At 39.1% G+C, this 14,345-nt stretch overlaps 2 protein-coding genes and 1 non-coding gene across 3 annotated transcripts in view; 1 reads left to right on the top strand and 2 right to left on the bottom strand.

Moving 5' to 3' along the window:
- The window catches only part of LOC119412617 (sortilin), a 26,827-nt gene extending 25,550 nt beyond the window's left edge, over nucleotides 1-1,277 (bottom strand). The window contains exon 1 of the mRNA XM_037679651.1: nucleotides 977-1,277. Within this exon, the coding sequence (XP_037535579.1) occupies nucleotides 977-1,267 (291 nt within the window). The 5' untranslated portion in view covers nucleotides 1,268-1,277. The remainder of the gene's footprint in view (nucleotides 1-976) is intronic.
- Nucleotides 1,278-4,136: 2,859 nt separating this feature from the next.
- psma5 (proteasome 20S subunit alpha 5) lies at nucleotides 4,137-11,598 on the bottom strand. The gene is made up of 10 exons (XM_037679650.1): nucleotides 11,524-11,598; nucleotides 11,187-11,238; nucleotides 8,893-8,959; nucleotides 8,654-8,780; nucleotides 7,732-7,799; nucleotides 7,546-7,653; nucleotides 7,373-7,431; nucleotides 7,182-7,284; nucleotides 4,483-4,569; nucleotides 4,137-4,392 (listed from the first exon to the last, which is right to left on the bottom strand). The coding sequence occupies exons 2-10, from the start codon at nucleotides 11,213-11,215 to the stop codon at nucleotides 4,315-4,317; spliced, it is 726 nt and encodes a 241-aa protein (XP_037535578.1). The 5' UTR covers nucleotides 11,216-11,238; nucleotides 11,524-11,598; the 3' UTR covers nucleotides 4,137-4,314.
- Nucleotides 11,599-13,123: 1,525 nt separating this feature from the next.
- Nucleotides 13,124-13,231, top strand: LOC119412912. The gene has a single exon (XR_005186939.1). It is a non-coding gene; the product is annotated as a U6 spliceosomal RNA (small nuclear RNA).
- Nucleotides 13,232-14,345: the final 1,114 nt, after the last annotated feature.

Below are 14,345 nucleotides of genomic sequence, written 5' to 3'. Positions count from 1 at the left end.
GCTGGACTATAGACACTACAGCTGGACTATAGACACTACAGCTGGACAATAAAAACGACAGCTGGACCGATCATTCTGTGTTTGTATCTCCTTCCTGTCTTCTTAGACTCCATCCAGTCAAGGCAGATCCCGAGAGCTGCCCATCCCAAGCACGGTTCTGGTTCTGCTGATGGTTCTGTCCTGTTAAAAGGAAGTTATTCCTTACCACTGTCACCTCTGCGCTGCTCAAGATGGGGGTTTGAGACAAAGCGGAGATATAACACAATTTGCTGGCTTCCTATAACAGATAAATTTTACTACCATTGACATGTCATGTTTTTGTACAGTGCCCTGAGATGACGATCGTTGTGAATTGTTGCAATATGAATAAACTGAATTTAGCATCAGTAGATGTAAATGAGAGGTGTGATGGACTTGCGATCTGTCCTGGGTGTACCCCACAGTGATGGCTGGATATGGGCACCAGGAAGCAGGTAAAGATAATGGATGGATGAAGGTGTAAATTATCCATATGTCAAGAGTTAAGTAGCCAAACAAGCAAAAAAACATCCCACTGACTGAGGCACTGGATGGAAATTTTATAAAACCATTTTAAAGATTCATTCAAATTTTTAGACAGTCTGTTTACTTTGGCAGCAAGTAAAAACAAACGAGGAATGACTTTAAACTGTGTACACTAACTTTTTTTTTTCAGGCCATCAAGTTTAATGCAGGACTTCCAACTTGGAAATTAACTATTTTTTTTCAATTTGTAAAACTTATGTGAGAGCACTGATTCTTATGAATTTAACTACATGAATTAATCGCATCCAAGTCCAGAAATCTTGAAGGCACAAGTCATTTACTTTATATTTTAAAAAGCTTTCAGACTCAGAGTGGTTAGTAACCTCAGACTCGAGGATAACTTTGATCCAACAGTTTTCTCCTCGACTTTCTGACTCATTCAGAGAATATAATTCTGCCAGCAGACACTCACAGAGCTGGTGTTGTTGAGCAGAGATGCCTCCAGACCTCTCCGAGCCGTGCATGTCGGTTCATTCAATCCTCTTCTGCGCTCCGACCTCTCCGACACAAACCGCTCCCTCTGCAGCGTCCTCAGGCGGGACAAGCCGTCTCCCTCCGCTCGCTCTCTGCCCAGCGCAGACGAGAACAGTCCGAGCGCCAAAATACAGAACACGGAGATCATGACTATTAAAAAAAGAGAGTGCCTCAACTTTAGACACTTCGAGAAACTCCCGACTGGTCCAGCATTTGGTTGACTACACATGCCCTGCTGCTCCTCCTCCGCCCCTCATCTCCAGAAAGCATCTTCTAACAACGGCCCATTCAGCGCCGCACGCGATTGGTCAGAGCTAGGAATCCCTGCGTTCTCATTGGTCGGGAGGAATCTTCTTCAACTGAGCGGCTCTTCCTGTCTGACGTCACACTGCCCCCTGGTGGCAAAACCGCGAAGACTCCAGCGGGCGCTTCATTAAATGAGGATTTATTCTCTGAATCTGTTGAGCTTTCCAACTAGAAGTATTGCACAACAGGCTTCTTTTTTTTAATAATAATAATAATGTCATCACAATGTCAGCACTGTATGTTTCCATACAATGGCGAAATTAGTCTCTGCATTTAACCCAATTAACTGAGAAAAATAGACATTTCTGAACCTATGTGCTGGTGAAGACTCATTTATTCAGGACTTGGTAACAAAAAAATAAATAAATTAATAAATTAAAGACGTTTTGCTTATTATCCGAGGAGCTTTCTCAATTCAAACAGAGTGCGGGGTTCGACTTATAAAGCTGAGCTAAGCTAAATACATATGTAGATTCATTCACTCAACCTTTATTTATACAGGTTAATCCCAGTGAGCCTGAGGGACTCATTTACAAGAAAGACCTGATTACAAGATTGTCCTATCACTACTCACAATAGGGGTTCGTTAGTCTGAGACACAGAGGAGACACTGGTGACATGGCTGAAATTCCTGACGGGTGTGCAAATGACTGGGTATCAGACCTAAGTTGTATTCTGAGACCTCCTCCTCTGTTTAAAGATGGTTTCTGTTGTTTTACATAAATTGCTTCCTTCACCCCCCTCTCACATGCAGATGCCCTCTCATTCCTCACAATAGAGGTTCATTAGGTCTTACTCACACATGAGCCACTCTGGTCACATGAATGAAGGTCTTGAGTGGAGTGAAAATGGGTATCTGGGTTTGGGGAGCATCCGAGTAACTGAAGGATTTTCTCTAACATCCCAGTACATTTCAAATCCAACAGGACTCTCAGACAGAGGCTGGTCCACCCTAAGGACAAAACACCCGTACACAGAGTGGTGTGGTGTATGCAGTTCAGTGCAGCGAGGAAAGTTCAGAACTCTATTGGAGAAACCAAACAGACGCATGGCTCAACACAGGAGAGCCAGCTCTTCAGGACAAGACTCAGCGGTTCACCTACACCTGAAGGGACACTCATTTGAGAAAATTTCAATTCAATTCAATTCAGTTTGTTTATATAGCGCCACGTCACAGCATAAGTTATATCAGGGCATTGAACAAAACCATCCACATACATTATAAATGCCAATTAGTAAAGTTATCTAAGGAAGCCAGCAGATGTGTTGTGTTCATTTCATCACAGTCTCCCATCCTGAACAAGCACAAAGGCAGCAGTGGAAAGGAAAATCTTCCTCATAACAGGAAGAAACCTCCAGCAGAACCAGGCTCAGGACAAGCGGCCATCTGCTTCCACTGGCTGGGTTTGAGACGTTTTGAATGGTAATGAAGGAAACTAGCTACCGGTATGTAAAATGTGAGAAAACAACTTTAAACAGAGGTCGTCTCAGATTTCAGAAGAATCCGTTCAGATGACCCGACTTAATGGAGCATTATGACCCAGTCGTTTTCACACCAATCAAGACCTTCATTCATGTGACCAGATGAGTCAGACTAACAAAGACCCTTATGAACCTCTGTTGCGAGGAGTGAGAGGGAAATCTGCATGTGAATCTTGCAGAACACCTTAGCTTTATAACTCAAATCCCACACTCCCCGTTCTTTGAAATGAGAAATCTCCTCGGATGAGAAGTGAAACGTCTTCAGCTAGAACAGAAGTTCAGTTGTTTTTGTCTTTGACTTTTCTTGGATTCTGAATCTAAGGAACAGACTGTAGGAAAAAATGTTTATTTTGCATGACTGGCAAAAAACAACTGATCAACAACAACTTATTATTTTTTGTTGCTTTTTTTTTTAATCCATCCAGAGGACCAAGCTTAACTTTTAGATTTTTCTACCGGGATTAATGAGCATGCATCAGGATAACTGATTACCGGTAGTTGTTTCATTGAATTGAAACCACTTCTAAACTTTCTAATTCATTGAAAATATTAAAGGGTGTGTGTGTGGGCGGTCTTCCTGGATGATTAACGAAGACGATATCCCTTTAGCTGACAAGTTTGATGGGAAATGAACTTGTAATTTAAAAAAATATATATATATTGAACCAGAAGTTTAAAGAAAGATTTATTGTTAAAAAAAAAAAAAAAGAATCTGGATTTCTTTTCTCAGTGATTGAAGATGTTTTGCAGTTTTCTCAGTGCAGACTGGAATGTGCCAAGCTGGATCCCATTCAGATAAAAGTTTAGCTACATGGCACGTTCTAGTCTGAACTGAGAAAACTTCTGGGATGAGAAGCAAAACATCTTCAGCCAACAAGAAGTCCATTTGCCTTTAAAATGGATTTTTTTTTTCCCTTTCAGGATTTACCAGCCTTTTGGCTAAACATGCCGTTTCTGTTGCTTAATGGGTGTTTATAGTTAAAAAAAAAATTAAAAAAATTAAAGAAGCTTACCAGATTAATTCAAGCTATTGAATAACTTCAAGAAAACGGAAATGTTATAAAAACAAATCATAATTTTTTCCACAAATATAAAAAAAGAACAAATATAATTGTTGATGTCAGTCTTTGACTTGAGCAAACTGCAGCTAATTTGTAATTAAAACATCTCCAGAAGATTTAACCCGGTTAAAGAACCTCTTCAAAAAAGTCTCAAACTTCAAACACAAGCTTACAAAACAGTCAGTCACTTTCTGAATACAACAGTTTTATTATAGTATTGATCCGTAACAAAAGACCCCCCCCCCCCCCCCCCCCTCTGTAAATTGCTGCCCAGACCAGCGTAAATTACATTACAAACAGGAACCTGCAAAAACGTCTGACTGCTGTGGGTTATTTGAAAGTTGTGGTTGCGTTGTGACTGTAGGCCCAGACACTCGCTTATTTCCTCTCCTTTCCAGCCCAGAACTCAAACCAGGTACCTTCCTCTCTAGATGTCCTTGATAACATCCTCCAGCTCCTCCTTGGAGTACATGTGGAAAGTCTTACCGGGCTCTACTGTCGCCAGCTATAGAAGAAACAAAAGGTCTGCATGAAAACCAACGATGTCAACAGACACTTTGCACCAACACGGTCAAGTCCTCGGGGAGGAACAAACCTCAATGTTGGTGGCGTTGAGCTTCTCCTCCATCACCTGCTTCAGGATGGTGAGGGACGACTTGATGGCGTCTTTTAATGTCATGGACTGCCAGTTACACAGAAACAAAACAGATTCCAGTTATTAGTACAGGTGATGTATTTGTACTGATCATCTCATGCTTTTTGACAAATTTTACTTTAGGCAGGTAGAAGACATTAAAACTTATCCTGCAAGTGTTATTAAAAAAAAATGTCTATTTCACATGAATTGAGACACTTTGAAATTACTGAGCAATGCACACAGCTAGAGTGTTTCATGGCTGCGTGTGGACAGATTTATGCAGGAGTGGACATTACGTGACCTGCACACGCCACACGAGACATTTTTATGCCTTGAGCAGAACATACCAGAGAAAACAAACATGCAATAATCTTAACCATGGTAGAAATGATAGAACTTGTGGCAACAAGTTTTCAAAAACAAAAGGGATTACATTTCACAGGTAAATAATACATTTATTCAAAATAAATGATTTGCGTTCCAAAGTCTCAGAATGACAGTACCAGTTATGTTTCTAACAACGTCCACTGGATGTCAGGCACTTTGATTAAAAACCAGCGTTTATGTATGTTTACATATACAACATTTGAGTAATTACACAGAAAGTAAACTATAAGCACTGCATCTGTCACAGTCTTGAGCTGTATTTTGGATTTACTGAAAGTAACTTTGGAGCAAGTTTCTCAAAAAGGAAGAACTCTTACGTGTTATTTTTGCTGATAAAGAGAACGTAATTATTGCGCTGCACGGTGCACGTCATAACCATGAAACAATACTGCCCTTGTCAGGTTGTCAAGATGGGCCAGGTTATTCAGTGAAGTCACCGTTTTTCTACACCTTTCCTAAACACATCACGTACAAAGATTTTCCAGACATTTTTTTTAAAGCTCTTGGCACATGGAGCAAAAATGTAATGCTGGTAACTGGTTTAAACCCTGAAATAGACAAGTTTAGACTGGGAGTCTGTGACAATGATCAACTGAGGCTGGACGGCTGGCTTAAAAAAACATTTAAAAAATGTGTTTGTTTATTATTCAAAATGGTTATCAGATTAACGCATTATAAACTCTGTCCTACATTCTGAGGAACTCTCATGACAATTTGACACAAAGTGGTTTTGAAGCCTTGGAATTGGTGGATCTTTGGAGAAAACTGTGTCTTTTTTTTTATCCCACTAAAACTGCCATACCTTTTTTATTACTCAAACAATTTAAACAAATTGGTATCATCGTCTTTATTTTCATTAGCTGCATCCAGTAAAATTAGTTTTAATACAATTTGGGAACTCTTATCATACAAATAAATATATAAAAGCACAAAAGAATATGCCATGATTACTATACACCACTGTTAGTATTTTAAATTAAGTTATTCTCGATTTCCGTAATCCAGAACATGTGCAATTTCTTCAGCATTATTTTGAACTATTTAAATGTCAAGCTAGAACTAGCAGCTTTAAATTATTCTATAGGATGAAGTTGCACAAGAAACTGACATGCAAAGTTTTTGATGACTAATCAATGCATTAGGCATTATGCCGATGGATATGATTAGTGAATGTCTGCCGTTTTTGAGATAAGTGTTTTTCTGGACTGGAATGGAACAGGAAATGCAAGTAAACCTTATTGTTTTTGGTACAAGACATTCAAGGAGGTAAGATAGGAGTTACACTGTTTATAAGAACAGGTTTGCTGGAGGTTTTTTCCTTTCCACTAGCTGTGCTTACATGTGCAAAATTCTTTGACCAGATTGAAATGTTTTTAGAGTAAATTATTTGAATGTATCGTTTACATGGGCCCAATCTGTTCTTGATGAGCGTTTACATGCAGCGGGCTTTTATTCTGAACAGAAGAACTGACATGCGCAGAGTGGTAAACTCGCCTTAAAAAAACACAGAAGAAGAAGTTCTACTTCCGATTTACTTCCGGGTTGAACGTAAACAAACCCGAGCGCACAAAATGGACCCGTAACAGGTTTTAATGACGGTGGAGACGTTACTGCGCTCCCTGACTGAGCTACAGGTGACACAGATCATTTGGAGCTCTTTCAAAGTTTCTAGTAGAAATGTTGTCGCTCACCGACTGGTTTTACTTCCCCGACATGCTAATATTATTAGCATTAGCCAGGCGGAAATGACTCAGGTCGCACATGCGCAGTCAGGTCAGTTTTTCACGATAGGAAAAAAATAAACATATTAAGTGTTTACACGCACACCGTTCGGATTATGAATCGGCATAAACCACCCGTCTCATTCCGATTACAAATTCTTTCAGACTGAGCTGAATCAACAAAGAATAATCAGAATGGGGCGTTTACATGACACATTTTTATTCTGACTGGACGTTTTAACTCGATTACTTATGTCCATGTAAACATAGCTACTGTTGCATTCATGCTTGCTCAGGAGGAGTCTGCTATGAAGTTAGATTAAAAGCAGTCTGCACCTCAGATAAATAATGTTATTAACTTACTTTTTATGTATTTGAATGTTTCTGATCAGTGCCCTGAGATGACTTCTGTTGTGACTTGGCGCTTTATAAATAAACTGATTTGAACTGAACTGCTCGCGCTGCTGCCCCCGCGACCCGACTTCGTAACAAGCAGAAGATAATAGATGGATGGATGAATTGAAAATATAATTATGAAGTTGTCACTACCTTGTGGTAGACCTCTTGCAGAGAGCTTTGTGCTCCCTCTGATGCTGAGCCTATGGCCCGAGCATCACACTGCACAAAGGTTCCTGATGGGTCCATGTGGTAGCTGCATTACATTGAAAAATGTTAATTCTTTTTGTAAACAAACATATAAAACACACAACTGAAAACACACATTTTTTATCTGTACATACAGCTGGGGTCCTTTTTCATCAACTCCTCCAAAAAGTAGCGCGACACCAAAAGGCCGACTCTGAATAAAATACAGAGGGAAAGCAGGAAAACGACAACAACAACAAAAAGGAGCGTTAGATACACCTCTGCATTAGTTAACAAAAAACACATGGAGACTGTGTGAATGACTGACCATGGCACCAGGGTCTGCGTCCTCCTCTCCAAACTGCAGCGCCAGGTTGGACACAGCCTGAGTTACGCTTTCCACCGTCATCGTCTCGTTGTAAGTGAACCAGTGGTTCTGTGAGGAACCACAAACAGGTTAGGGTCATCTCCACCAGCATACCGATTCATTTACTCTCTCACTCTGAATTCATACCTGTGTTTCCACTCTTGCTTTGTCTATCAGAGTCTTAGCATCAGCTATTAAGCCACTCATGGCACAACCTGAAAAAAACAAAAACATGAATTAAAAATCTGTATATTCTTCACCTAAAGGAACAATTACCAACCATGACACACTATGACACCCGGTGAAACATCACTGAGCAAACACGCAACATGATTTAGGCAAAGCTTGACCAAAACAGCACTCTACAAGGCCTTTGTTTTTTTATATTGTAATACAGTAAAATGCGTGAATCTGTAATGAACTATCCTCACAAATTAATTCTGTTTATAACCTACAGAATTATTCCTGCTGGACCAAACTATAAGACACGTTTCATCAATTAAAAAGATACAAACTGTTGAATTCTTAATGAAAACTAAAGAACACCAACTAATTTTGCTCTGTACAATTTACCCCCTAACAAAGTTTTAATAAAAAAATACTTGCCGATATAAACCATGAGATAGAGGTTTATGGCATTTGTTTAAAGGATTGTTACAGTTTTAAAACAACTTGTGCAATATTTTCATTATTAATAAAACAGTTACAGGGAAATCGATTAAAATAATGTCCCGATGCATACTCAATAATCCAGGTAGATAAATCTAACAAGGTTGAGTCGGGTCCTCTGGACAGATTCTTCTTTGTTAACAGAAGAATCCGTCCAGAGGACCCGACTAAACATTGTTACACTATCAAAATAATGTTCTGTGAGTTTATATAAAGACAGCAAATTTGAAATTTAAGCATTTTTTGCATTAAACATGCCAAGAGACTGACCCATTTAATGTGAAAGATTACACATTCAAAAGCACTGTATTTTCATGTATTCAGGGTGCACATTTCAGCAAGTCGGCATTTGTCAGAGCTAGTTCTGCTTGTATTTCTACAACGTGTCCCATTATTTTACCAATGTGGGTGTCGATCTCCACGATCTTCTCGATGCTGTTGGGCTCCATCAGGGAAGAAGTGATTCTCTTTTCCACAGCCAGACACACTCCCTCTGACGTCTGGATACCAATGGCTGTGGAGCCCAACTGAAAGAGCAGAAACAACCAATAAGTTCAAATTTAAACAAACAAGTTTCTTTTAGTTTAAGCAACAACATTATGCACAAAGAAATGGTTCAAAATTTTGAACGACACTCACTTTTATTGCCTCTATGGCATACTCAACCTGAAACAGCCTTCCCTCTGGAGAGAATGTGTTGACACCTCTACAAAACACGCACACACCACATTAGATCATTAGTGACAAAAAGTTAATTTTATGCTTTTGAATAATTTAGTGTTAAGTCAGTTAAAAAGGGTTTGTACATATTTTCCAGTTTTAAAAGTCACAACCTTCACGAAGCCAAGTTTTGTTTTGTGTCCATTTTGAGCAATTTATGTCAAAGCATCTTTAAACTCACTGAGTGAGTGCGTGTAGTGTTTATACTGTGGTGTAGTTCTGTGTGTGCGTCAAACATCATGTTAACTGTACACAAAAAAACAGACAAGGAACAAAATATTTTGATCAACTTTTCTTAATCGTTTATGCTCATTATACCAAGGGTTTGTCTTCAATACAAAATTACCGGTATGTTAATTTGATAAAACTATGTGCCCATTTATTGTGGAATGGAAAGAAAAGCTTTGTATACTTTACTGTAATATATTTGTTTATATATACAGTGCGGAAAATAAGTACCCTTTCCAGCCTTGTAGAGGTCTACAATTTTGTCTCTGGTGTCTTTGGACAGCCCTTTGGTCTTAGCCATGTTAGTAGTTACTTAGTTAGTCTTACTGATTGTGTGGGGTGGACAGGTGTCTTTATGCAGCTAACGACCTCAAACAAGTGCTTCTAATTTAGAATAATAAGTGGAGTGGAGTGGAGTGGAGGTGCTGTACAGGTCTGTCATGGTGAAGAGAGAGCTGAGTCAAAAGGCGAAGCTCTCAATTTACCGATCGATCTACGTTCCCACCCTCATCTATGGTCATGAGCTTTGGGTTGTGACCGAAAGAATGAGATCTCGGATACAAGCGGCCGAAATGAGTTTTCTCCGCAGGGTGTCTGGGCTCTCCCTTAGCAATAGGGTGAGAAGCTCGATCATCCGGGAGGGACTCAGAGTAGAGCCGCTGCTTCTCCACGTCGAGAGGAGCCAGTTGAGGTGGCTCGGGCATCTGTTTAGGATGCCTCCTGGACGCCTCCCTGGTGAGGTGTTCCGGGCATGTCCCACCGGGAGGAGGCCCAGGGGAAGACCCAGGACACGCTGGAGGGACTATGTTTCTCAGCTGGCCTGGGAACGCCTCGGGATTCCCCCGGAGGAGCTGGACCAAGTGGTTGGGGAGAGGGAAGTCTGGGCCTCCCTACTTAGACTGCTACCCCCGTGACCCGACCCCAGATAAGCTGAAGAAAATGGATGGATGGAAGTGGAGTGGAGGTGGACTTTTTAGAGGTGGACTAACAGGTCTTTGAGGGCCAGAATTGTTGCTGATTGGCAGGTGTTCAAATACTTATTTGCAGCAGTAACACACAAATAAACTATTTTTAAAAAATCTGGAAATTTTTTATTTTATTTTTTAGAATATGTCTCTCACAGTGGACATGCACCTAAGATGAAAATTGCAGACCCCTCCATGATTTCTAAGTGGGAGAACTTGCAAAGTTGCAGGGTGTTCAAATACTTATTTTCCTCACTGTGTGACTAAAATGTTGCATGTAGCCTATGGTTAATCATCAGCTATACAACCATACGGTGCAACCACGTGGTATAGAAGTTACATGTGGTTCACTGTTTTGCAAAGGTGTTATGGACTGTACACCTCATCAGATGACAAATAATTTTATCACCAAAAGCCCAACTACTAAATGAAAACTGTGAAGCTGCATGAACAGGCAGGCATCTTTGGATTCTGCCTTAATAACTCAAAATAAAATGTGTTGTTTAAGCATATAATAATAGTATAAGAGGCTATACTACAGTATAGCCAACAATTTTTATTGCTTGATGCGGTAAATTTAACAAACCCTATAATGATCATCCTGAAAAGCAATTCAGATAATGTCTATTAAAAACATGCAATAGGGAATAAAAGCTGGTAACTCTGATTTCCATATTATCCAGACCTAGCAAATACGCACTGATAGAAATTATAAATATGCTCTCATAGAACAGCTCTAAACCTATCCACATATATGTATGCCTTAACAGAAAAAGAAAATTTGAGGTTAAAAATTATAACGAAAGTGAAAGCACAGCAACAGGATTGTTAGCTTTAAGCTAACTGCCCAAACAACAACGTTACGACAAAGAGCAGAGGAAAACAGCACTTGTTAATTTATATTAACTGCTTAAATATTTTGTACATAAAAACGAGGGGAAAGCTTCGTATCATTAGTCCTCTCGTTTGATTGTTCTCTCCTTAGGAGCCAAATGACAAAGCAGTTTGTGCTGCTCTTACCTGTCATACTCCGATCTTGTCAAAAACATCTTTTAACTTTTCAACACAGGTCCTACAATCACAAATGAACAGTTCATGTAAAAATTCTTGAACAAAAATTCAGTTATAAGCCATCATGAACAACGAAATCGAGTATATTCTTTTAATTGTTCTGTTGAAAAATTAGCTGCCGTGAGAAGCATGCGCGTTAGCGAACTAGCAGTTAAATGACAAATAATGTTAGTCCTTCAAATACGTCTAATATCAATATTAATTTAATTCGCCTATGTCAAAGTTAATATTTCAGTACAACATGGTATTTACTTTATTTTTAAATACGTATGTGAGACTCGTTTACCTTCAACCACAAACCCTTGAATGAGTTCGCTAGTTTCAGGGAAAGCTTCTTGGTGTAACAATCATTCCCTGCCGGTTGTCACAGCAAGGCTCAAACTAAGGTTCCGTCTTCAAACAAAAACATTGTTTTAAAGTAAATGTAAGTAGTTTTTTTTTCTTAATAGTTTTAATCTATAGTTTGAAATAGATAAGAGCAAGGAAGCTAAATTAATCCAAAATAAAATGTGAAACTTTATGAGTACATATCAAAATTCATCCAAAAAAGTTCAATCTGGTCCTCTGGACATTCAAAAAAACAAAAAACAAAATGTCCAGAGGACCAGATTGAACTTTTTTGGATTTTTCTACCTGGATTATTGAGCATGCATCAGGATATCAAAATTCATGCTCAACAATCCAGATAAAAATCCAACACGTTCAATAAGGTCATCACAGGTTCGTGGTTCACAACCCACCTTGGACAGCTTCTGATAAATACATTGTTTTAATTTCAAACCTGTTAACTACAATAATATGATCAAATGCTACACATAATGCCTCCATTCACTACTCTGTGAAAACTCGCATCTGTTTGAGTAACTTTTCCTTGTGTGGGTGGCGAGGAGATTGGGCCCCAGCCTAAATCAAGTCAGATTTACTTTATAGCACATTTTAAACATAAACTGTTACCAAAGTGCTTAACAAAAAGATCACAGCATCAAATAAAAAGTAACAAGATATAATTACAGCATCAGGAATTAAAAAAAACATAAAAAACACACATCAAACAATGAAATACTAAATCAGATCACCCTGTGTACAAAGTAAGCCCAACAGACTTCATCTCAGAATTCTGACTTTTTATGAATTTCAGAAAAAGTCAGAATTCTAAGATTAAAGTCAGAATACTGGAACTAAAATCAGAATTCTGAGGGAAAAAATAGAATTCTGCCTTTAATCTCAGAATTCTGCCTTTAATTTCATAATCCTGGCCTTTTTTTCCCCCTCAAGGGTGGGGGGGATTGTTGCGCGGTGGACCCAATCCTCTTTCGTACAAAATATGTCTATAAATTAAATACAGCGCTGTATAATTAAATGTTGCAGCAGTCGAACAGCGACGCCAGGTGGCAGTTTGCTGCTAATACAGGTAAGTTTTAAACCGGAAGCAGCTTCCTTCGTCTTAACGGGCGGGTTTGGATCCAAATAAACTCGAGACACACGTCTATTGTTCTGTTGATCCAAACTGAAAATAATAAAGTAAGTTTTTAAAGTAGAAGGACGATGAATAAAAACTTGTTTTGTTGTTTTCAGCCAATTCTTCCTATATGCATTTACGTCACACTGGCCGCCTTGATTTCCCATCATGCATCTGTGTTTTTTCATCAGCTAGAACATAATACAAATTATTTAAAAAAAAAAAAAAGAACTAAGACGACTCAAACTGATTTAAATTTACTAGATATTTTGTCATCATCTTTTCTGAGCCGCTTTAAAACAAGTTGTCGCTGCCTTTTCTGCTGCTTCCACCTACATAGATCTCCTGAATGTGCCTCATTGAAACCGTCTATCAGAAGTAATCGGATGAAAGGTCTATGAATTGTTCTCAGGGCCACTTATCAAATGTGTTACTTTGGTATCACATACACTAAAGTGGGAACGATACAGAGAAGATTAGCATGGCCCCTGCACGCAAGGATGACACGCAAATTCGTGAAGCGTTCCTCATTTTTTATTATTTTTAAAGTTCCTTATGCAGAACAAGCGCAAAATTTCGGATACACCGAGAAAAAAAAAAATCAATCTACTCTTTCTTAGCCACTTAGAAAATGAATGGCTGTTTGAGCTGCTGCTGCTCCTTTCAGCTGTTGTCCTGCTTGTTTTAACTTTGGCTGTACCTGCATCATGAAGGACCTCACTCACCCAGCACACACACTTTTTGTCCCGCTCCCCTCAGGAGCAGAACCACTAGACTGAAGAACAGCTTCTATCCTGAGGCTGTTAGACTCGTGAATCTCTAACCAGGACAATCACTGTGAAGAATCACATGCTGCTGCTGCTGATCTGTTTCATGCTGCTGCTGATCTGTTTCATGTTGTTGTGTTCATTCATGCTCATCTGCTCAAACAGACTCATGTTCGTGCTGCTATTCGGCATATTGTTTTTATGCTAATATTGTTTTTATGCTATTAGTGCTTAGTGTATAGTTGATGTTTTTCTTAGTTCATAGTCTTAGTTCATATTTTAGATCTTATTACTGTTTTTCTTTTACATTTTATTGTTATTGTTATATTGTTGCGACTGTAGAAGTCTGACAAGGGAGACTGAGGTGAACCAGTTATTGCACTTGGTTGTTTAATTATTCGGTGTAATTTGTCTTTCTGTTTTACATTGATGAGGTTAAACCAGGATGAAATATTAAAAGTTAAAATTGACTCGATCAGGGACTTGTTATTCAGGGTCGGTGTGCTCTTGCTGACATGAAAGGTCTTTAGTTTCCTCAGCAGGTAAAGATGTTGTTGGGCCTTCTTATAAAGTCATCACTTACAAGTTATTGAGTCAGTGTGCTGTGAGGTCAAGGTACTTAAAATTATCCACCTGCTTCACTTGCTGTCCATGGATGGTCAGTGGTTAAACATTGGTTCTGGTAAATGAATTAAGCCCAGTCAGTGCGCCTCATGTTCGAGGTAGCGGGATCGATGTCCGCATCCTCCAAAAAACGAGCTAGAGTTCGATTAAAGCGGACTAAACAGGGCTGGTGTGAATGCACCCTAAGTGGCTTTAAGAATCTTTTGGACTCCTGGCAAGGACCAATGCAGACATGTTCCTGTTTTTAGTTTTCTACAT

Source organism: Nematolebias whitei, chromosome 7 (assembly GCF_014905685.2).
Source record: "Nematolebias whitei isolate Nwh7 chromosome 7, NemWhi1, whole genome shotgun sequence".
Lineage (NCBI taxonomy): Eukaryota > Metazoa > Chordata > Actinopteri > Cyprinodontiformes > Rivulidae > Nematolebias > Nematolebias whitei.
Note: the sequence above shows the minus strand (reverse complement) of the source record. Positions and strands in the feature narration are given on the sequence as shown.